Source organism: Dendropsophus ebraccatus, chromosome 1, assembly GCF_027789765.1.
Source record: "Dendropsophus ebraccatus isolate aDenEbr1 chromosome 1, aDenEbr1.pat, whole genome shotgun sequence".
NCBI classification, from domain to species: domain Eukaryota; kingdom Metazoa; phylum Chordata; class Amphibia; order Anura; family Hylidae; genus Dendropsophus; species Dendropsophus ebraccatus.
In genome coordinates this window covers 96,879,683-96,904,962 of record NC_091454.1, presented here as the reverse complement: position 1 = coordinate 96,904,962, position 25,280 = coordinate 96,879,683, and the positions used below count along the sequence as shown (strand labels likewise).

The following is a 25,280-nucleotide window of genomic DNA, read 5'->3' as shown; positions in this document are numbered from 1 at the left end:
GTCTTCTTACCTAGCACAGTCAGTGTAGCATTAGCTGAAATGCTGCCTGCGCTATTCTGGGCTGTGCAGCTATACACCCCAGTGTCTCCAATTTTGGCATTTACAATAAAGAACACGTCGTCTTCTGGCATTACATGCATCCTTCTCTCTCGAGCTGCAGGAAAATCTGTGCCACCATTTTTCTGCCAAGCTATCTGTGGTGTTGGGTGACCCACTGCAGCACATTCAAGTCGAGCAGTAGATCCAGCACGAATAGTAAGGTCTGTGGGCATCTTCGTGAATGAGGGAAGCACTGAAATAAAAGACAAAAGGGTTTTAAGCATTCAGGTTTATAAACACCCACTTATCAGAAAACTTAAATTAATTGATACATACTGTTAACAGTTAACCGGGCCTTGACAGAATATGTGGTTCCAAAATGATTGGAGATGACACACTGGTACTTTCCTTCACTGACAAACTCTACATTGCTCAGCCTGAGGATAGTGGTGTACTCCATCACATCCCCATCTTGTATTCTCTGGTGGCCGTAACTTTCCATTTCTGAATCCTGCAGAATTTCATTATCTTTTTTCCAAGAAAAAGTCATAGGGGAGTCACTGCTACTGGCTGCTGAACATATAAAGGTCACATTGGAACCTTTTATTGCAGACTGCGTTTCAGGTTGCACAGTAATCTGGGGTTTTGGAAAATCATCTATATAAAATAAGGGGGGGGGGGAAAAAAAGGTTATTATACAGCTGTCTAAATCAAATAGCCAATACTAGGTATAAAATGAAAAGGGAATGTTCACACAGGGCAGGAGACACTGAGGAAGAAGTTAGTTTTATTACTCATCATTTTCACCGCTATCCTGCATGTTATTAATGTGCTAATCAGGTCATCTGGTGCACTGGGGGCAGGACTACAGCTCCAATCCACTCGCCTGTCTTCAAGAATATTCTTCTGGAGCTCTTCAGTAATAAACAGCTGAAGTGAGGTCACTGCAGAGTGCCTTCAATATTCGTGAAGAGGTAGAGGGCGGATCAGCGCACCAAGGGCTGCAGCTTCATCATTGTCTATATGGCCCATACACCTGCACATTAGTAGCTGACAACTGGGACAGGGCTTCGATAGATACATTGCTCAGCCACTTCCAAGTCTATGTCATCGAAGTGTACGGGGCCATAAGCATAGGCCATGAGATATTTTAAAACCCAATAAAGTCAAGATCAAGATCAGGAGTAGATACAAGAAAAAGTAGTATAAAGTATTAATTACATGTCTCTGAACAAAAAAAACAAAAAAAGGAAAACGAAGACAAATGGACTCTATAAAAACTTACCACACACAAAGCCATCAGTGCTGACGGAGAAGATGCTTTTGCCTTTTAGGCTTTGGGGATGTGCACAGTTTGCATTTACGAACGTTTGCAGCTTATTTTCAGTTAACCACTGAGGGAGCCACTTCAGCTGACAATCACACAAAAGGCTTGAGGTGTTCAGATGCCTGTGTCACAAAAGATTAAATGCAGGTTACAAATATATATTTAAACCACTTCGGGCTAAGGTAACATAAAAATGGCATCCAGTGAGAAGTCATTAAAAAAAAACAAAAAAAAAAAAAAACTTACAATTGCTGCAGCCTCTTCATCTGTGAGAATGCATTACTCTGCATTGAAACAATGGCATTGTTACTCAGATCCCTAAAAATGAAAGAGAAAGAAAAGTAAATATGGTATAAATCAATAAAATAAAACAAAACAGAAAAAGTGTTAAACTAATAAAATAGTGTTGACTTTTCTGTTAGGGAAAAAAACAACCACCCACAACTACTAAAGAGCTACAACACAATGTACTTACAAGAATTCAAGTGCTTCCAACCATGAAAAGGCCTTTTTTGTAATCGATCCTATGCGATTGCCCTGTAGCATCCTACAAGATAAATTTATCAGTTTAAGCTGAAGACACAGAGATTGGTGAATGCTGTTGTAGATTAAGGGTGGTATTACACGGAACGATAATCGGCCGAATTGGCTCGATTCGGCCGATTATCGCTCCGTGTAATAAATGCAACGATCAGCCGATGACAACGATCATCGGCTGATCGTTGATATAATTTAGAACCTATTTTCGTCGGGCGCCGACCGCGCACCGCTGCGTGTAATAGCGGTGCGTGGCCGGCGACTAACAATATACATTACCCATCCACGTTCCAGGGCTGCTCCTGCTGTCCGCTTCTCCTTGCGTCCCGCGCGCGCTCTAGCGTCACAGCGGCCTGTCAGCTGATAGGCCGCTCAGCCAATCACAGGCCGCGGCGGTCCCGGCCTATGATTGGCTGAGCGGCCTACCAGCTGACAGGCTGCTGTGACACTAGAGAGCGCGCGGGACCCCCGGGAGAAGCGGACGCAGGAGCAGCCCTGGAACGTGGATGGGTAATGTATGCCAGTTTAGCAAGGGCTGCAAGGACATCGGTAACGATGTCCTTGCAGCTCTTGTCAAACGATTATCGGGCCGTGTAATAGGTCCAGTAAACGAGCAACGAGCAACGATCTAGCAGATCGCTGCTCGTTTACAGGTATTATCGGGCCCTGCTTGGCCCGTGTAATACCACCCTAAGCGTGAAAAATATATGTGAAAAAGCCTCCTAAGAATGTGGAGGACTCCCTAATAAATAAATTAGTAAAAAAAATATACTTACAGTCTTTTTAATTTTTCAAGCCCAGAAAATGCTCCATTCATATCTTCAATAGTCCAAGAAATTTCATTATTCTTTAGATCCCTGTAAAAAAGTTTACAGATTTAAAATCGCAAAAATAGGTCGGGAACGCATCTCTTTACTATGTTGTAAGTGTTTTGTGGAACTAAATCCTCAACTCTTGTTTTCCAACTAGGAGAGAGGAGGTTGCATACCCTAAGGCACCGATAACAATCAGCCCTAGGAAGGCCAGCGTTAGCCTGCAGATGACCTGCTAGTCATAACAATTGATACTGCTGATGGCTCTCTCCCCTGGCGAGTTCTTTGGGGCTATAGGACAATGATGATTTTCTAGTACTTTACAAACTTTTTCAGCTTCTCTGTAAGAACCGAATGCATAAAGAAGTAAATGAGGGATCAACCTGCTTTGAACCTTATGGAAATTCTAAATGGATTTTAAAGCCTGGCACCTCACAGAGAGATAGGTGAAGCCTACATGCAAAGTTAAGTAACATGTTAAAAAAGTATTAGATAAGATTACCCTACTTCTCTAGCGTTATACGAATATGGGAAGACTTGCCTCCTTTTTTTTTTTTTCTTTTTTTTTTTTTAAAGGCTTTATATGGGTTTTAGGCTAGCCCTAATCGCAAGATACAGTGGGCCAAAATGGCCCATTTTAGCCATTTCAGACAACTATTGCCTGTAAATAATGCAAAAATCAAAGTTCACAATGGCAGACAGAAGACTTGTCTGCCAAATATTTGATTTGTTGTATAACATATTCTTTAGCCGACTGAAGCTGTAACAAAACAACAATAATAAAATTGCTAGGCATAATGGCCCAATCATTCACCACTGTGTGTAAGCTTACTGACATTGATCTGTCAACCCAGTGTGTCTCTGGCACCATCATTTGTAGGAAAGATTCCATTTGACCCTCTATGGTCAGCCCACAGCTGAATGATCTCACATGAGAATATCATTTATGGGTACTAGTGGTCTCAAACAATAGAGTCAAACCATTATAACAAATCATGTACTTATTCCCTTCATTTATGTAAATCTCTAGAGGAACTCAAGCAGCTCTCTTGGGGTAGAGGCTGGCATTTTTTATATTAACCCCACAATAGACATGTCTCAGTAGGTCACAAAGTTGGGTACAAAACATAAGACTACTAAAATAGTATGAACTATAAGGGTAAGAGCGAGGCAGATACACTGGTTGTAAATACTTTCTATTCTATGTATTCTAGTTCAATACATTAACCATTTACATGAAGGACACTGGTGGGTGTCCATACTGATTTAGATGTAAATAAGGGCACTGTACTTTAAAATGAAAAAGCTGACCCCAGGAGCTTTTCATTGATCACTGGCCTCTACAGTAGCCAATACTTCTAAGCAGCTATTGTTAGTGAACACAAAGCTACTACACACTATGAAGGCACCCATGAAATTACTAAAATGCATTTTAACAAGAACGAAAGTAACCAACATACCAAAATTGGGAAAACAGAGATAGGTGTCAATACATGTTTTGGAGGTATACACAGTTACTTACAATGTACTCAAACTGGACAGTCCATGAAAGGCACCATCAGCAATATTACTAATTTGGTTGTTGCCTATAAATAGTCTACCAAGCAGGCTTAATCCCATAAAACTTGACTCATCTAATTTGGTTAGTTCATTGAAGGTTAAATCTCTGTAAAATTAAAGGGAAAAAAAAGTGTTACTTGGTGTGAAAACTGAAATTGCACCAACGATTTGATGTTTTTTTTTTTATTTAAAGCAAGACAGTCTTAATTAAAACAACATGTCTCATAAAGGAGACTGAATAACAAATAAGTGTACGTGAAGTCAGAATGAAAAAATGCCTAAGCAACGCTGTTCTGAAAAAAGTACAAATCTGTGGTAAGAAACTCATGTTTTGGCATTGAATCTGTACTAAAAATTGGAGCTAAATAAAAGCAACTTACAGCTCACTGAGTTTTTGGCAAAACTCCCAGGCATCAGGGCTGATCCTGCTGATGGCGTTCTGGCTGAGATGGAGGTGCTGCAACATAAGCAAGCCATACAACCAGCCTCGACTAATCTCTGTGAGATTGTTATGATCCAACAGCCTACAAAGATGAAAAAAATGCTAATGTAAACACACAAATACTTCAAAATTTAAAACAAAAAAACCACAAGAAAAACAATACAATGCTTTATCATGGCAAGACAGTATCGGGTAAACAATTTGTTCTGATCACAGAGTGCTGTACTCTTTTTTTTGGAGAAGTCTTATTAAAAAAAACAAACACACACTATATATCATATATATATAATTTTCTGTGGCAGCATGATGGTCTATTCACCTATGACAACATGTTGTTACCTGTGCCTGTATTCTGATGGTGGAGAAAGTGTGATTAATCTGATGTACCTACAGTCTGAGGGTGGTGTTACATGGTCAGACTGTAGACTGGTGCTCGTTTAAAAAGCCTATTGCATTGCTTACAGTGTACCAGTGATTTAAATGTCACTTTACAGAAATCAATATATATCAATAGTACAAGCGATTTTTAGAAGCTATGTAATAAGTTTGATTTAGCAAAAGAGTTTCCTTCTGTACTCAAAAGGCTGTTTTGCAGCCTCCCCCCTCACTTCAAAAGAAGCAGCATCTTTCTATGTCCATTATGGTCTATGAAGGGGCTGAAAGGCATGAGTGAGCATGGAGAGGAGAAAAGGCAGCCCTGCACAGCACAACATCCGGCAATCTTATGTTGCCAAGTTCCCAGACCAGACTGACCTCTAAATCCAGCGTTATATATGCCCAGTCTCCAAATGGCAGGGCTACTTGTCCCCTCTCTCTGCTCACTCATCCGCCGCGCCAACCCCCTTCCTTAGGTTATAATGGACTGCCTGATTTATGTAAACCCAGGTTTTAAAGAAGTGATCAGTGTCACTGTGTCCTCTCTCATAAGATGGGAATACTGCTTTCATTTATATTTTAATCTTTATGCAAGCCCCCCCCCCTCCCCCCAAATAAAAATTAATAAATACATTTTTTATAGTGCACATGCAAACTATGCAGGGTAGACAGGGGCCCTGTTCTACTTGTCAGATACAATTCTTCAGCCAATCACAAGTAACCAAACCTACTTATGTGCAAGCGTTTAGCCACAGACAACTAAGTTATAGGTCACCATGGTAAAGTACAACAGAAATAATGAAGGCTAAAGACTTACAAAACTTCCATGTTACTTAATCCCCAAAAGGCTCCATCCATAAGCCGTGTGATTCCATTTCTCTGAATATTCAGATATTTTAAGGCATCAAGACCCTGAAAAGTAAGTCCATCTATATGTTTTATCCGGTTGCGCTTCAGCTCCCTGCAACATAACACAGCAAGTGACCATTACAATACAATTCTGGAATAGTAATGCTTAGGTCCACAAAACTGAATATAAAAAGTAGGCAAACTTTACTGAATATCATCTAAAAGGGAATATATTTACGGGGGAACCCCCCCCCCCCCCCCACAAAGGTGGTGTTTTATACCAGAAAAGTGAGAATAGTAATATATAAGCGTAAAAAAACCCTGAACATTTTACGTGAAATTTTCGGTATGAACACAAAACAGGACTCTATTAAGGCTGATCTATACTTACAGATGCTGGAGATTAGAAAGTTTAAACATTTTTGGAGGTATGTAGCCAATCCGATTCTTGTTGAGCTTTAGCACTTGCAATGTAGCAGATAAGCTATCAAATGCACCAGCTTCCATTGATGTTATTAGGTTTTTATTGATGTACCTATAGGGCAAAGTAAGATGAAATGGCTTTAAATATGAACAGGTATAAGTGTACAGTCTGGTCACTTTAACAAAGGTACATGGTAATTTATTGACACACAGCAGTGCAGCAACCATACTACCAAGTCACAGTAAATTAGTATATATGAGCAGGCATAGCCCGAATGTAGTCACTTTACACGTAGGCATCCTTTTTGTTGGTGGGATTCTGACCAATAGCTGTAACATGCTGGTTAAACACATGTGAACACAGTATGACATGTGATTATTAAATACAATCGGAAACCAAAGTGTTGATATCGTAAATTACAGAAATTTTGAAACATGCTAGAAGTATGCTGAATTTTTGTTGCCAGTTTGAATAACTTACAGGTATTTGAGCCTCAATACAGGAAACGATGGTGTTTTCAGCTCTGTAATAAAATTATTACTTAAATCCAAGGTTTCCAGAGATTGGTACGGTTCCAGGTGCTCAGGCAATACAGAATCAATCTTGTTGTTTGTTCTGAAAATAAAATAAAGAGGGGGGAGGGGATAAGTTCCAAAAACGTTAAAGGAAAATCTTTCCAAATCCCCTATCCATTGTACAAGAAACTGAGAGGTCCAAAAGACACACCTCAAAAAAGGTGCGGCTAAATATAAACTACAAAGATCCCTTTTAAACTTCTTAAAGGGGCACATCTGGCCAAAGCAGCTGTGCATTAAGTAATTCTTATTTAGAATGGAAACATTTGACTGTGACTTCATTTCTCCTAAACCTTTACTTAAAATTCAGCATGGAGTTTAGGAAAAAGCAAAATGATACAGATGGTGTATTGCTATTATTTTAACACCATAATTACGACCAATTTTGGCATCCAGAACTGTAATAAATGATACAGGTGTAGCTTCTCAAAAAAGTAACGTGCAAAAGCAGCGGGGCACAATACTGGTTTATTAAGAAGGTAATTACTGACAAGGTGTTAAACCCATAAATTACTTGAGTGATAAACTCTGCTTTGCAGCACGGCTTGTTACGGCTGGGGCCAGCAATTTCCTGAACTGCACACCCTCTAAATTGCAGCCTGAAAGTGTTCAGCTGTAATCCAGGCTGCTGCACAGTGATGCCTTTGTGCACAGCATTCATTATATTTCTTATGGCTGAGTGAATAATGGATTCTGTATCACAAAACATTAATATGGCCTAATGTGCTTAAATTAAATCTTAGATTTATGAAAAACAAAAACAAAAGACCAACAACTTACCCTTCTCAGCAATCATAAAAGAATATGTAGCTTAAACAGCTGAATGTATATATTTATAAGTAAACCTGCAGGCCAAGCATCCAAGTAGCAATTACTAAATGCCCAGGCCTTCAGTCTGTGCAGTTATCTTCTTCAGTAACAAGATGAGGTTCACTGACAGATGAGGTTGGTGGAGACAGGGGTTGGGCATGATGGAAAAATCACAGCCCGACCCCTTTGATCTTGGAGAAATAAGCTGCTGGTTGCCACTCCCCATAGAGAGCAAAAATGCTTGGCAGTCAGTTATTAAACGTGTATGGCCATCTTAAAGGGGTTTGCCAATAAAGGGTACAAAACACACACACCGCATACTGCTGGGATACGCAACAAATACGCAGCAGATTAGATCTAAATATCTGAACACAGCATCAAATCTGCACCATCAAATCTACTGCAGATCTGCTGCGTATACGGTGTGTGTGTGTTGTACCCTTAAACTCACTTGTCCTATTATTCTTTATGGAGTCACCAGAAAAAGCCAAGTGCTGGAACTACAAAGCAGATTTGTCACCTGATCTTATGTTTAGACCTAGTAGTAACCCAAGGCCATGACTATTGTATAACCAAAGTTCAATGATTTCTACACTTGTCCAATAATATATTGCTGCCTTTTTAAGTTAAACATATGACATATTACCTGCTCCTTCTAGCATACTTACAAGGAAAGGAGTGTAATATTTACTGACAAATGGCCCAGACTGGGTATCCTCTTCAAGTCATTTCTATTTAACCTCCTGTTTAAAGAAAAACATAAAATGATCAATTTCAAAGCATCTATCTAAGAGTACAAAAAATCTACAAGGACATGGAAGTCTTTACTTGGCCATATGAAGAACAAAAACTTACAGTTCACGTAAATTATGGAGGTTACTCATTGAGCTGGCTTTGATTGAAGAAAGTCTGTTCTGGCTTAGGTCTCTTAAAAGATAAAGAAATAAAACAATGGTTATACGCATGCTGAGAACTAGAAGAGTAGTTTTCAAAGTGCAACTAAAAGAAGAAAAACTATTGACCTAAAAATGAATACAATAATTCGCACCTGGGAAATTCTTTGGGAAAGGGTCATGCATAAAGTGCTATTTTCCACAATATGAACAATCATTGGGGTATTGTGCCTCACTTCCCAGCAGTTATTAATTCCACAGATAGTCATGTTTCTTTCTTGTCTCTTTTCTCAACATTGGGTTTATATCAAATACATTATACGGCATAAAAAGTTATAAACTAAAGGATGCAGTTATGCTCCATTACAAAGCTGCAGGAAAGACTACTAGAAGTCTAGCACCAGTTCAGTGTGAAGAACTATGAAAAAGATTGGTCAATCTAAACATACTGTCTTTAGTAGATTATGTGCCTGATTTATCATGTCTTTAACCCACTGTGTTCTTTTTTTTCCCCACAGCTATCACAGCTCAGGTTTAACATCTGGGCCTAAATGTTCAATCTGTACAAACAATAACACAAAACAAGCACTATGGATGGGTGGGTGATCGATCTCACACCAAGATTTCATTGCCAAAACCTTTCACCGACATACATCCTGCTGGCCTGATGTGTGGACAGAAGGATGCAGCAAGGGAGGAGGTGTAAGTGTAAACATAACCGATCACAGCTCCGCTTCCATTTCAGCAAAGCACTTTGAGAAATGAAAGCAGTGCTGCCATTGCTTGCTTTGGGAACACTAGTTTATGAACTCAGACAGATTTAAGCATCCCTATCATTTTGCCGATGCAGCAGGATATGGTTTTTAAAATGTCAGCAGGTACGCCATTCTCTTCTGAAGCGTGCAGCTGATAAAATTGCTAAAAGAATTGCCATAGAACTGCATTGTAATACACTAAGAGGCCTATTCCACAGAGCGATAACTGTCCGAATTATCACTAGGTGGAATAGAGAAAACAATCAGCCGATGATAGTGTTATCGTTTATTTAGGCTCAAACCTAAAATCATCGGTCACCCACCGGGCATTGCTGTGTGGAATAGCAATGCGCGGCGGGCGACCGACATTTTGAGCAGCATACATTACCTAGCAGGGCTTCTCCTGCGCTCAGTCTTCATCCCGGTCCATGCGCAGCAGCAGCTTCGGTGCCGCCTGACTGAGCTGTCAGACCGCTCAGCCAATCACAGGCCGGGACTGCCGCGGCCAGTGATTAGCTGAGCGGCCTGACAGCTCAGTCCGGCCGCTCCAGAATTGATGCTGCGAGCGGGACCGGGATGAAGATGGAGCGGAGGAGAAGCCATGCTAGGTAATGTATGCTGCAAGGGCTATAAGTACATCGGTAACGATGTCCCTGCAGCCCTCACTAAACGATCATCAGGCCGTGGAATAGGCCCAGTAAACAAGCGCTGTTTACATTATTGATCGGTACGTGGAATAAGGCCCTTACAGTGCAGTCTACAGCGCCTCGGCAGTTCCGTTGATTGCGCTCTTCAGAAGACAATGGCTAGCCTGCTGGCGTCTTGAAAACGTATCCTGCTGTGTTGGCAAAATAAAAGGTACACTTTAAACATTAGTATACTCAGAGTCCATGATTTCACGTAACCTACATGTAGGCTGAAGGCTGTAGAGATACCGATTCTATACTGAATAAACATGCAAGCACCAAGCTCAGAAAACAACACTTGGTGGAAACTATGCAGTTTTTTAGTCTGAACCTATGCATACTGAAAGCCTAATTTGTGTAAGCATAGATGTACATACAGCAGAACCCACATGCGAGTCTGCTACACCTTTATTATGGTTAGCTACATATCTGCAATAGAAATAGTCACAACACCACATGTCAATTACCACACAGAAGTCATCCGAAAAATATATTACAAACGTCTCTGGTACTGAAATTTTCTATGAAATATAACTGCACAAATCCACTGGTAAAACCTACACAATTTCAAGCTCATGTGAATTTACTCCTAAGGATGGATAGGAGCTAACAGCCCTTTAGTACTTTATAATACAGAAGAATAGGAACACTACATTGTAAGCAACTGCTTAAAAAAAAGGAAAAAGAAAGAAAACATAATAAAAAACACCTTTTGCTATTCACATGGCACATGAAGAGGTGAGAAAATCTGCTCTCATGGGATTAGGCCCAGGCACAAAAGAGTAGAGCTTAGAAACTATTTAAGTACTGCATGATGGACCACAGCGGAGCCAGACACTTTCACTCGCAGCTCAAACCCCCATCCATCTGGATTCCATCACTGCAGCCACAAGCGTAACAACTTCCACCATGAATCAAACAGACTACGGTATTTTAAACACTGAAAATATGCACAGCCTAGTTTTTTTTTTACATGTATCAAGCACACACAAAGGGGATCACTAGAAAGGTTTTACAGCCGTGCATAATTAGGGAGCTAAAATGAACCTTTTGCCATGGACACCAAGACAGAAAAAAAGCCCAATCCTTGCAGAACATGAGCGCACACACCACTAAGTCCCTTATCGACTTGCATGGCTGGTAGAGTCTGTGAGAAGCAGACACCCTCTTCACAATGCACCTGGATCTGTAAAAGTCATTATTTGAAAAGACTCCAACAGCGGTGGTCTCACAAGCACATGTTTTTGCAACTTCAATTTTTATGCCATATTCCTCTAAATATACCAGCAGCTGTAACCACAATCTGTCAACTATAAATGCAAGGCAAATGGCTGTACTAGGGGAAAATATTTTTTTTTTTCCTGAAAAATGAGCTGCAGCAGAGAAAAAAAAACCCTTAGACAGCAGATGGGATTTACACATATTGGAAATAAACTGATTTTAACTTTCCATGAACAACCACCCTGAAAGGTAGGTTTTGTAGGTCCAGAAACGATGGAACCCTTAACACTTTACAGTACAAAATTCATATCGTTGGCATTGTCACAACATAGGAAAAAAAAACATGGCTGTAAGTGCTTTGCAGAGTAAAAAAACAAAACAAAACGATCCAATGTATACAGTCATAGAGGAGGCAAAGTGATCTGTGCCATCACATGTTCCTCTACAGGCAGTCATGTATGGACAGAGAAGCTCTGTTATCCGACTGCCCCTGCTCAGTCCCGGTCCCCGACAGCAAAGTGACTTTGTTACTGAGTGGGGCTGCAGAGAAGGCTCCCAATATGAGTAAGTTAGCAGTTATGCTCGATCTTTCTGGGAAAGTTCTGAGATTATTATTTCCTGAAAGATCTTTCGCGAAACTATCAGTTAAACATACAGTAACACACTGCAGTTGACTGGCCAAATCAATCCATTGTTATGTTTCATCCAACAAACAATTGCTGTGGTTGAAATCATCCCAGAAAAAAAGGGGTCCGTAGAGCCTCTGTTGTGAGTCTCAAAACAAGGGAATAGCAAGATATTCCTCCAGGGAAGGAAAACCTGTTGCCAAGGGGTGCCTCCCACTGGGGAGATCACCAAATCACCCTAAATCCAGTTAGCCAGAATACTGCTCCACACTGAGGAGGGGCAATACCCCGAAACATCTCCACATAACCCTTTTTTGCATATTTAAATTTATAGGGGCAATATATCAGCAAGTACTTCATTGGATTTTTTTTTTTTTACATTGATCTCCCTGAGCTCAGCGATTGCTGTGTTTTGAAATCATCCAAGTTTTGATGTGTGTGTGTGTGTGTGTGTGGGGGGGGGGGCCCAGACCCCCACCGATCAGGGAGATGTGCACGACAGTACACTGCACTTTCCTGCCTAACTGGATGGGGATTGCTGAGAGTTGGGAAATGAGATGTAAATGCATGATTTCACGACTTGTCCTCATGATCAGTGGGGGCCTCAGCAGTAAAACACTGATAAAATGAAACTCTTTTAGGACAGAAAATTAATAACTTGATTCTTCGGTGATTCAGCACATATAGGAACTAAAACTACAAGGACTACAAGACCTATCATGACCATCACAACCACTAGAAAATCCTAGCAATCCATTTTCAATAAAAAAAAACAAAAACAAAAAAAATACACCTTTGACTGAAAACACAATATGATAAAAAGGTCTAAACTTTTCAAAACTCCTAGGGTGCGTTCACATGTACAGGATCTGCAGCAGATTTGAAGCTGCAGATTCAAAGCAAATCAATTCTAGGCCATCAAATCTGCAGCAGATCCTGTACGAGTGAACGCACCCTTTAGGGTATAAACCCACACACCGTATACGCAGCAGATATGCAACAAATATGCAGCAGATTTGATGCTGTGTTCAGTTATTTAGATCTAATCTGCTGCGAGTTTGCTGCGTATCGCAGAAGTAAATACGCTGCATATACGGTGTGTGGGTTTATACCCTTAAAGGGTTATCCAGCGCTACAAAAACATGGCCACTTTTCCCCCTACTGTTGTCTCCAGTTCAGGTGTGGTTTGCAATTAAGCTCCATTTACTTCAATAGAATTGAGTTTCAAAACCACACCCAATCTAGAGACAACAGCAGGGGGAAAGTGGCCATGTTTTTGTAGCGCTGGATAACCCCTTTAAAGAAGAAACAATGCAAGAAGATATACAATCATTTATTACAAAACATCACATTATGAAATTCACTGCAGTGGACACAGGTAAAGGGGATTAATGTATAAGTGTTGCCTAGAATGAAGCCCTTGCCTCAGGATAGTGATCAAACAACACAGTAATGCAAGTCCAGATTTCTAGATTCGATTTGCGCAGAAAGTTAGGCACACACATTTCTTAGGACAAAGTGAAGGCTATTTGGAGAGTGGCTTGACCACATGTGTCCCTCACACCTACAGAGATGTAGCCCCATGACTCCAGGGCCAAATGTCACAGCTGTTAATTGAGTAAACACAGTGGGGTGTCTGTCTTCTACCCAGGCCTTATTTACACAGATGCAATGTTCCTGAATGAATCTTAGGAATGTTCACTTGAAAAGAACAACAGAACGGAATCTGCCTTGTGAGATGTGTGTTTATTTGACACATATTCAAGTTTGCAGCTAAGTAAACAGAAAGCGTGCAGGCTGAATCCGCTAGAAACAAAGCAAGAAGTACCAAAAAGAAATCCCTATTTTCTTCGATTACACAAAAATAAGCTGCAAAACTAAAGCCCCTTTTTTCACAGGCCAATAATGGGCAAGGAGCACTGCTAGAAACACCAATTCAGCCGATAATTGGCCTGTGTAAAGTGTCAGCGATTAGCCGAGAAATGGGAAGATATCAGCATCTTTTGTACGGCTTAAAAATGTGTAGCTATCGGTCGCACATGCCCCCGTGTAAACAGGGGATGTGCGGCAATAGCAATATATTAAAATGGCCACAAGAACAATACAGAGATCATTCGTGCGGCCCGCCTATGCAATAAATCATGCCTTCCAAAAGGCGCTACAAACAAGTGGCAATCGCACTGATTGGTGCTCGCTTGCATACTTGCAGGCCGTGTAGAAGGAGCCCTAAGTTTAACATGCTGCATTTCCTTCAGACTAGATTTCTTTTTCATTTCACAAACAATGAAACAAAAAACAACGCAGGAAAAATGTAGAACTTGGTAGTAAGTATGTAGTAAGGCCCCCTTTCACACTCCCACATATTTCACACGCCGGGTAGCTTCACATGTACCGTATCGCTGCGTATTTAACGCTGCGTTTTTGGTGCGATTTTTACATGCGAGTTTTGATTTTAACATGATTTTCATGTAAAAATCAAAAAAAAAAAAAAAAAAAAAAAATTTATATATATATATATATATATATATATATATATATATATATATATATATATATATATATATATATATACATACATACACACACACACTCACCGGCCACTTTATTAGGTACACCATGCTAGTAACAGGTTGGACCCCCTTTTGCCTTCAGAACTGCCTCAATTCTTCGTGGCATAGATACAACAAGGTGCTGGAAGCATTCCTCAGATATTTTGGTCCATATTGACATGATGGCATCACACAGTTGCCGCAGATTTGTCGGCTGCACATCCATGATGCGAATCTCCCGTTCCACCACATCCCAAAGATGCTCTATTGGATTGAGATTTGGTGACTGTGGAGGCCATTTGAGTACAGTGAACTCATTGTCATGTTCAAGAAACCAGTCTGAGATGATTCTAGCTTTATGACATGGCGCATTATGCTGCTGAAAGTAGCCATCAGATGTTGGGTACATTGTGGTCATAAAGGGATGGACATGGTCAGCAACAATACTTAGGTAGGCTGTGGCGTTGCAACGATGCTCAATTGGTACCAAGAAAATATTCCCCACACCATGACACCACCACCACCAGCCTGAACCATGGATACAAGGCAGGATGGATCTATGCTTTCATGTTGTTGACGCCAAATTCTGACCCTACCATCCGAATGTCCAGCAGAAATCGAGACTCATCAGACCAGGCAACGTTTTTCCATTCTTCTACTGTCAAATTTCGATGAGCTTGTGCAAATTGTAGCCTCAGTTTCCTGTTCTTAGCTGAAAGGAGTGGCACCCGGTGTGGTCTTCTGCTGCTGTAGCCCATCTGCCTCAAAGTTGGACGTACTGTGCGTTCAGAGATGCTCTTCTGTCTACCTTGGTTGTAACGGTTGGCTATTTCGAGTCACTGTTGCCTTTCTATCAGCTCGAACCAGTCTGCCCATTCTCCTCTGACCTTTGGCATCAACAAGGCATTTCCGCCCACAGAACTGCCGCTCACTGGATGTTTTTTCTTTTTCGGACCATTCTCTGTAAGCCCTAGAGATGGTTGTGCGTGAAAATCCCAGTAGATCAGCAGTTTCTGAAATACTCAGACCAGCCCTTCTGGCACCAACAACCATGCCACGTTCAAAGGCACTCAAATCACCTTTCTTCCCCATACTGATGCTCGGTTTGAACTGCAGGAGATTGTCTTGACCATGTCTACATGCCTAAATGCACTGAGTTGCCGCCATGTGATTGGCTGATTAGAAATTAAGGGGTAACATGCAGTTGGACAGGTGTACCTAATAAAGTGGCCGGTGAGTATATATCGCACCAAAAACGCAGCAGTAAATACGCAGAGGTAAATACGCAGAGATACGGTACGTGTGAAGGCACCCTCCCACTGATTTCTATGGCCCCATAAACACATCAGTAATTGTTACAGATGTGTGATTCACGCTGCAAAAAATGTCATAGTACACACCATACACATCAACAGATCACTAATTCAAAGAGTGGGTCTGTGCAAATGCGAACAGTTATGGATACACATAATCCTGTCCATTGGACATGTAAGGGGCCTAACCAATTAGGTTCCAGCATAGGTCAGAAAAAAGCTAGAATTGGGCTGAGGGGAAGGTGGACAAAGCACTGCCCATTTACTTATCTGCTCAGTATGCAGCTCTTGCTGGGATATTAAATTACATTGGGGGATATAATCAAAAACTGTCTAATTTATACACAGTGTATATTTTTTAGGGGGGGGGGGGGGGGGGGGGGGGGCCCGGAGATTTATCAAACTGGTGTAAAGTAGAATTTTCTTAGTTGCCTCCAGCAACCAGATTCCACCTTTCATTCCTCACAGATTCTTTTAAAAAATGAAAGATGGAATATGACAGGTTGCTAGGGGCAACTTCAGGTCCATTTACACGGAAACATTATCTGACAGATTGTCTGCCAAAGATTTGAAGCCAAAGCCAGGAACGGACTATAAACAGAACACGTCATAAAGGAAGGCCTGAGATTTCTCCTCATTTAAAATCCATTCCTGGATTTGGCTTCAAATCTTTGGCAGATAATCTGTCAGATAATCGTTCTGTGTAAATGGACCCTAAGACAATTCTACTTTACACCAGTTTGATAAATCTTCCCCATAGTGGTAACCAAAATGTGCAAAAAAAAAAAAAAAAAAAAAAAAAAAAAAAAAAAAAAAAAAAGAATGCATCAAAAGGTGGTTCATTCACATTTTCCAACAGCACAAAAGGAAAACTGGGGTGACAGTATCACTAATAAGCTGCGTCCCTTTTTGACAAACTCCCTAGTCGTGTAGATGGCGAAAGGGTTTCAAGAAATTCTAGAAGTCATTGAACACGTGGCTCAAATTGCACCAGAATATCTGGAACAGACAGTTTTGATTATCTCCCCTCATGCTGCGTTTACACGTAACGATTATCGTGTGAATTTGCGCGATAACGGTCGAATTGGAACGATAATCGTACGTGTAAACGCAGCGAACGATCGAACGACGCACAATAAATCGTACATCGTGATCTTTCATCAGGTCAGCAAATCGTCGTTCATCGTACGCAAAAAATTCGCAAATCGTTCCGTGTGAACAGTCGTTCGCCGATTTAACTAATGTGTGAGATAGGCTTAAACGATCGCAGTGCGAATTTTCGTACGATATATCGTACCGTCTAAACGCTGATCGTTATAAAAAAGAAATCGTATATCCGACATCGCTAATCGTACGATCGGGCCAATAATCGTTACGTGTAAACGCAGCATCATTGTATCATATCAATAGAACTGCACACACTTCCCTGTTTTGGAGGTACCTCCCTGTACCTGGGCCTACTCCCTAGTTACAGACATGTGGGAGCAATTAGAAGTCATTTCCTGAGAGAAAATGGAGGGCTGAAGGCATTTCCCTCGCCAGGCAAAACTAGTAGAGATTCACAGAGAATATAACAGCGCTATTCTGATTCAACAAATAAAAAAGATGGAAAGCTCCTCTGGACTTCATACATACAGCGTTTCAACATGCCCTGGAGCCCTGCACTAAAGAAACCATACAAGCCCCATGCACTGCTCTGCCCATATCCCTTAATAGACTGGTTACTACAGAGGCACAGTCTGACAACCCCAGCAAACATAGGGAAAAGAGAGTGTAATCTATATAGAAGCATTCTCTAATGAGAATTGTAATAACAGTACAAATCTAAGTGGGAGGCGGATCACAGAGCAAAACATCCATCAGAGGCCGAGGAAAGACAGGAGTAACCAGAGCATTTCTGGCTGTTCTGCTGGGGTTTGTGGGAGCGCTCTCCACAGCACACAGGCAGGTCGCCACCAAACTTTACTGGCAAAAAAAACTGACTACACTTTTGGCTGTGTCATATGCCATCTCTGCCATGTTCCTGACCACCCAGCCAGGGAGGGGGAGGGTTTCTATTGCTGGAAAGGACTAGATGTAAAAAAAAAAAAAAAAAAAAAAAAAAAAAAAGCTTATTTTGTGGCTGTTCTTACCCAGCTGCCACCTTGTTCAGATTCATCTTGTGACCATGGAACTCCTGACCTCATCTTTTTACCTGCACCTTATGTCCGCTTTCAGCCTTGTCGCATAAGGGAATTGCATGAGTAGGAATCACATAATGTATAGATATTCCATATTGCTTTCTGTGCAACCGTATGGCACTTCCTGGGGGTAACATGTCTGGGATACAACGTGACAATTATTTCCTAAATTTCTGTTCAGATTCATAATAGAAAGAAAAAAAACTAGATACACAATATGGCATTGTCCTTACTGTACCAAGCTGTTGAATATGCAATTGTCTTATTATAGGTTACTTAGCAAGGCCTGTATTCCCTATTTATAAAGCTCTAGAACAGGAAAAAAAACGCCAGCACAGGCTGCCTGCCCTTTGGACTGCATCGCAATCTAAGCTCCTCATCATTCAATTGACATGGAATGCTCTGTTCCATCTGTTGCCAATCCAGATGAAGTCAGCATGGCCTCCAGATGATGGAACTGGGCACAATTGGTCACATCCCATTTCAGGCCTTATCTACATTTTACTATTTGAGATGACGCGTAACAAACTATACACAGTGTAACAACATAATCCAGTTACTACATCCACTTGAGGTCTACTGATAACATTTGTAGCAAATCCTATACTTGACACCAGAGGAATACAATTCTTATAACAAAACTAAATTGTACAGAATGTCCACCATAGCAACACCATGTCTTACAAGTATTTTTTTTATACATATATAAACCAATTAAAGGCAGAAAACCACTAGAAACACGTCCCGCTAGTAAAAGCTGAAGCCTTCATTTGTTTCAGCAACAATAAAAACCCTCATAAAAATCACCAAACTTCAGTCTTGTCACCAAGAAGAAAAGAAACTATTTCTGTGCCTGGGGATCAAGATCGGGAGGTGTACAACAAGTTCTGACTCTCTCTCTTTATATTCAATAAGAATAATATTGAGGAAAGTGTGTAATGTGAAGGCAATGTAAATACAACAAAAATGTATCACATGGAAAGGAAAACATCTGCTTTCTCAATCTGGAACTTCATTCCATGAAAATAACAACACAGCTGTAGATGTGTGCAGAGGCAAAGCTGCGCTCCCAGCCTGGCCAGATCGGGTTACATTATTAAGGTGTGGTAAGAATTTGCTTGACTTTTGCTTGACAAATTACCATACAGCTAGAAGAGCTAGGCCAATGGGGTTTTTTTTTCTTCTCTACTTTGAATGGTCAAGTTTGTTCTAATAGATTTGGAGCCTTAGCAGAATCCCTGAGGAGTTGAGGCAGACTTTTCAAGATGTCTTAGGGTACAAACACACACACCGTATACGCAGCAGATACGCAGCAGATCTGCAGGTGCAGATTTGATGCTGTGTTCAGTTACTTAGATCTAATCTGCTGCATATTTGTTGCGTATCGCAGCAGTAAATACGCTGCATATACGGTGTGTGTGTTTGTACCCTTAAAACTGGGGCAAGGCAATCCCAAATACCGAGGCCTAAGGTTTTGTTGTGCTGCGACCACAGCCATTTTAGCATTATACATATAACAGAAAATGCTCCACGTTACGTAAGAAACATTATTTTTTCTCAAACATGTCCATATGGGTGACAAAAAGTACAGAGCTGCTCATACCCGGCATATAGCTTGATGATACCAACCCCATAACTGTAACTCCTAGACAATTGTCCAAGACTGATGAAAGGAAGCTTTACACTTTTTCCTCATTGAAACAAAGTGAACTAAGGTTCAGAGTTCTCCAGACAATGACAAGTAGAAATATAGAAGGCATGCCAAATGAGAAGCTCCCCAATAACGTAAGGGGAACTAATCACATTTAATATATATCTTATTACACAGCCTAAGGGTGCGTTTACACAGGCAGATTTATCTGACAGATTTTGGAAGCCAAAGCCAGGAACAGACCATAAACAGGGAATGGGTCATATAGGAAAGACTGAGATTTCTTCTCTTTTCAAATCCATTCCTGGCTTTGGCTTTCAAAATCTGTCAGATAAATCTGCCTGTGTAAACGCACCATAAGGGTCCACTTACACAGAGATTATCTGACAGAATATCTGCCAAAGATTTGAAGCCAAAGACAGGAATGGATTTGAAAAGAGGAGAAATCTCAGGCTTTACTTTATGGCCTGATCTCTGTTTATAGTCTGTTTCTAGCTTTGGCTTCAAATCTTTGGCAGATAAAGATTGTCTAAATGGACCCTTAAGTATTCAGTACAACCTGTACTTTATTCACATAAATCTGAGTATTCTATGCTCAGGGGCCTAGTAGGCAGTCCTATTCAGCGACTTAAAAGGGGTTATCCAGTGCTACAAAAACATGGCCACTTTCTTCCAGAGACAGCCCCACTTTTGTCACCAGCTTGGGTGGGGTTTTCCTGCTCAGTTCCATTGAAGTGAATGGAGCTTAATTGCAAACCACACCTGAGCTGGAGACAAGAGTCATGTTGTCTTTGAAAGAAAGTGGCCATGTTTTTGTAGCACTGGATAACCCCTTTAAAGCCATCTCCGTACACACATTTAGGCTGGGTTCACACTACGTATTGTGGTCCTCATATTGCAACCAAAACCAGGAGTGGATTAAATACACAGAAAGGATCTGTTCACACAATGTTGAAATTGAGTGGATGGCCGTCATTTAATGGCAAATATTTGCTGTTATTTTAAAACAACGGCTGTTATATTGAAATAATGGCCGTTGTTTACTGTTATATGACGGCCATCCACTCAATTTCAACATTGTGTGAACAGATCCTTTCTGTGTTTTCAATCCACTCCTTTTGGTTGCAATATGAGGACCACAATACTGACTGAAATATACGCAGTGTGAACCCAGCCTTAGGGTAGCTTCACACGGGCGGGCTCGCAGCGAGATTCTCGCTGCGAGCCCGGCAGGTCCTGTCAGTTTCCATAAACTACATACTTGCTGCGGACCGCAGCGAGTATGTAATTGTACCGCGCTTAACTCCTTCTACTCCCGCCCGGCTCCCCCGCTGTAAGCAGCATACATTACCTCTCCTTGCTGCACGGGTCCGGCGTCCTGCTCTCCCGCCCGGCCAATCAGTGGCTGCGGCTGGGCAACACACTAATTGGCCGGACGGGAGAGCAGGACGCCGGACCCGAGCAGCAAGGACAGGTAATGTATGCTGCTTACAGCGGGGGAGCCGGGCGGGAGTAGAAGGAGTTAAGCGCGGTACAATTACATACTCGCTGCGGTCCGCAGCAAGTATGTAGTTTATGGGAACTGCCAGGACCTGCCGGGCTCGCAGCGAGAATCTCGCTGCGAGCCCGCCCGTGTGAAGCTACCCTTATACAGTTAAGGCTGCCCACTGGACTCCTAAACCTAGAATCATCAGATTTACATGAAGCTATATTAAATCTATTCCCCAAAAACTATGAAAACGAGGAGACATATGAAAATGTATTAGTCAAATCCTGGAAAATATGGCAATAGCAGCTGCCCAAAAGAGAAATTGTGAAAGGCCTAGATTCTCTACCTACAGTGCAAATATGCCAGGGGGCAACTGTCCCATCTCTAGAGGCTACTTGCCCTTACCCTCATGCTGCCCTTCAGATTGAGGGTACAAACACACACACACACACACACACACTATACGCAGCGTATTTACTGCTGCGATACGCAGCAAATATGCAGCAGATTAGATCTAAATAACTGAACACAGCATCAAATCTGCTGCAGATCTGCTGCATATTTGCTGCGTATACGGTGTGTGTGTTTGTACCCTAAAGTTGTTATCCAGCGCTACAAAAACATGGCCACTTTCCCCCCTCTCTTATCTCCAGTTCAGGTGTGGTTTGCAATTAAAGGAGAAGTCCAGCAAAATTTTTTATTAAAGTATTGTATTGCCCCCCAAAAGTTATACAAATCACCAATATATACTTATTACGGGAAATGCACATAAAGTGCTTTTTTCCCTGCACTTACTACTGCATCAAGGCTTCACATCCTGGATAAAATAGTGATGTCACGACCCGACTCCCAAAGCTGTGCGGGCTGTGGCTGCTGGAGAGGATGATGGCTGGGGGATGCTCAGTGTCCCTCCAGTGCCCTGTGTCCCTCAGTGTCCCTCTGCCATCAACCAAACACACAGGGTGGATCCTCAGCAGATCCCTACCTTGTAATGTCTATAAGAAACAATACTCGCAGCCGGCTGGCCACATATACATTACCTGCTTCACAATCCGACTTGCTTTGTGGGTTTCCGGGTGCACGTCCCGCTGAGCCATTTAGTGTGCTTCCCTGACGCAGCACACTATTTGGCTGAGCGGGACGTCCAGCCAGGGACCGCCGAAGCAAGCCGGACCGTGGGGCTCAGGTAATTTACGTGCTCCAGCCAGCGGGGGTTAATGGGGTGGTCTCCTGACATACTTGCTTCCCATAGACCAGAGGTCTCAAACTCGCGGCCCTCCAGCTGTTGCCAAACTACAATACCCATCATGCCTGGACAGCCAAAGCTTTAGCTTTGGCTGTCCAGGCATGATGGGAATTGTAGTTTGGCAACAGCTGGAGGGCCGCGAGTTTGAGACCCTTGCCATAGACATTACAGGGCAGGGATCTGTAGCGATCTGCCCTGTTTGTTTGCAGCATAAATGTTAAGAAAAAAAGTATGCTGAAGTAAGCCTGATGTATAGCCTGGTGTGTGGATGATGGCTCCGCTGACTTGAATGGAGCGGACGTAGTTTTCCTGCACAAAAGAAGTATATGTCCATGAAATGGACAGAACAGTCACAAAACGACAGTCCTCTCCATTGAAGTCAACAGGGCCATCTGCCCCAAACCAGGTTACATGTCGGGCTTAGTCCGGCATACTTATTTTAATGAAGTTATATTACTTTGTAATAGAACTTCATTAGAGCAATGTATTAACCAAAACAAAAAAGCTCTGCATGATCCAGCAAAAAGCCGCAGGAGCCAGTGAGTGGATGCGGCCACTGAGAGCACATGCCCTGAGTGGGACAACCCCTCTTAGCTTAGACTGATGAGGCGACAGCACAATGAGCTGCCCAGCACAAGTCTGGAATAGTATCAGTGGCCTCTGTATCAGAATGCTCAGGTTGTTCTGGGAGCAGTGGTGCCTCCTACAGCTCATCAAGGGCTTAATCCCTGGCACCACTGTTCCCAGAACAACCTGGCATAGTGGTCAACTGATACCAAATGCAGTACATGTGCACATACCAAAAGGACATAAACATCTAAAACAAGTAGACACATAAATTACATACACAATATGCACAAACACAGGGAACACAAATATTCTCACACTTTTTATGCTGACTGAAAGCTCCATGGGCTCTACTTGTCTTCATTTCCCCTGTGCCCAGCCTGCAGCCCCCCCACACACACTGTATACAGGCTGCATACCATGTATACACAGCAGCAGAGGGCAGATGTCACTGATGGGAGGGGGGTCAGGAGAGAGGAGGGGGCCTTCTGCTGCTGCTGTTTTCCTCCCCTCCTGTCTGTCACCTGTGTGGAGGGGCACCCTGGGTGGCAGCAGGCAGGATAGTGGGTGCCTTGGAGCTCAGTCAGATCCACAGAGCATGCAGGGGGAGGGGAGGGCTGCATGATTTTACTTCAGAGAAACAAGGGCCCCATGCCAGCAGCAAGGATCACTCCTTTACTTAACTAAACCCATTGGGGGCAGAGCTCTCCCCCTGCACCCTCTGGGGTGTCCCAGCCCTGGCTCCCCAAACTGACAGAGAGGTCCAGGCTGCCCAGCCCCTGCCACCCTTCTCTCCGTGCAGGCACCAGGCAGGGGCAGCAACTGCTGACAGGACCTGAGAACAACAAGAAGTCTGCCTGATAGTTTCCTCCAGACAGCTCAGCAGCGCCCCTGCCCACCTTGTGTCCCTCAGCTCTGCAGCAGCTGCTATCCACAGAGCAAACACTGTGTGAGAAGGGGAAGGTGACTGCTCTGCCTGTATAGCACTGACTGCTCTGCCTGTATAGCACTGACTGCTCTGCCTGTATAGCACTGACTGCTCTGCCTGTATAGCACTGACTGCTCTGCCTGTATAGCACTGACTGCTCTGCCTGTATAGCACTGACTGCTCTGCCTGTATAGCACTGACTGCTCTGCCTGTATAGCACTGACTGCTCTGCCTGTATAGTACTGACTGCTCTGCCTGTATAGCACTGACTGCTCTGCCTGTATAGCACTGACTGCTCTGCCTGTATAGTACTTAGTGCTCTCTGGCGCCCCCCTGGTCTCTGCGCCCGGGGCAGCTGCCCCTCTGCTCCCCCTCCCTACAGTCCTTGTCAGATGCAGCCCAGCCTGGCACAGCCCCATGCCCGGATACATGCCCCATGCCCGGCTACATGCCCCAGCTCCCCCCTCTTATTCAGGCATCCACGTCGCCGCTCCTGCTCGGCTAGATACTTACAGCTGTACCGCCCATCCCGGCAGGTTCTCCGGCACCGTATGGAGATCCCCACGGCTACAATCCAGCAGATCCCCGAAACAGCGGCAGGGAGCCGGGCACGATCCCCGGTCAGTCCCCAATCCAAGCGCACATCCCAGGAATAGGAGCAGGAGCGCCGCCCTCCTCCGGGCACTCATGGTGGGCAGCAGCACTAATCCAGGGGAGAGACGTGTCTAGCAGGAGGTCGCTCGGCCAGGCCGGTAGACTGGCATACCTCGTACGGTGCCCGCAGTGTGGCAGCGCGGAGCCCGGGAGCACAAGGAGAGCTCAACTAGTGTGAGGAAAGTTTCCTGTCCGCCGGGCCAGGAAGGGTGCGGGGCTCGGCTCTGATTGGTCAGCACTACCCCTGTTCTGTGATGAAAACAAGTCCTGTGTGTGGGGGAGGGGAGGAGAGTGATGAGTGGAGATTACAGCCCTCCACCTCACACCTCTCACTCACAGATTACACACAGGGCTCCGGGGCTTCCCTGAGCGGGAGGAGGGGCCGGCAGAGCAGTGCTCTCTATCCTATGGCTCCACAACTACTGCAGTACTACAACTCTCACCATGCTGCATCCTGAGCTGGAGAGCCGGGGGGCAGCTAGCAGCAAGCAGAGCAGTCAGTGCTATAGAGACAGAGCAGTCAGTGCTATACAGGCAGAGCAGTCAGTGCTATAGAGACAGAGCAGTCAGTGCTATAGAGACAGAGCAGTCAGTGCTATACAGACAGAGCAGTCAGTGCTATAGAAACAGAGCAGTCAGTGCTATAGAGACAGAGCAGTCAGTGCTATACAGACAGAGCAGTCAGTGCTATAGAAACAGAGCAGTCAGTGCTATACAGGCAGAGCAGTCAGTGCTATACAGGCAGAGCAGTCAGTACTATACAGGCAGAGCA

At 43.1% G+C, this 25,280-nt stretch overlaps 1 protein-coding gene across 2 annotated transcripts in view; it reads right to left on the bottom strand.

The window, feature by feature from the left end:
* LRIG3 (leucine rich repeats and immunoglobulin like domains 3) overlaps positions 1–25,280 on the bottom strand; it is a 36,880-nt gene that overhangs the window by 4,106 nt on the left and 7,494 nt on the right. Inside the window, exons 1-14 of one of the 2 annotated variants that reach the window (XM_069975815.1) lie at positions 24,368–24,748; positions 8,606–8,677; positions 8,419–8,493; positions 6,846–6,980; positions 6,333–6,476; positions 5,910–6,053; positions 4,656–4,799; positions 4,238–4,381; positions 2,680–2,760; positions 1,842–1,913; positions 1,613–1,684; positions 1,325–1,488; positions 376–696; positions 11–292 (exon numbers count right to left, since the gene is read on the bottom strand). In XM_069975815.1, coding sequence (XP_069831916.1) covers positions 11–292; positions 376–696; positions 1,325–1,488; positions 1,613–1,684; positions 1,842–1,913; positions 2,680–2,760; positions 4,238–4,381; positions 4,656–4,799; positions 5,910–6,053; positions 6,333–6,476; positions 6,846–6,980; positions 8,419–8,493; positions 8,606–8,677; positions 24,368–24,543 — 2,026 coding nt within the window. In that variant the 5' untranslated portion in view covers positions 24,544–24,748. Of the gene's footprint in view, positions 1–10; positions 293–375; positions 697–1,324; positions 1,489–1,612; positions 1,685–1,841; positions 1,914–2,679; positions 2,761–4,237; positions 4,382–4,655; positions 4,800–5,909; positions 6,054–6,332; positions 6,477–6,845; positions 6,981–8,418; positions 8,494–8,605; positions 8,678–24,367; positions 24,749–25,280 lie in introns of those variants that run through there. The other variant, XM_069975823.1, reaches the window with a different exon arrangement.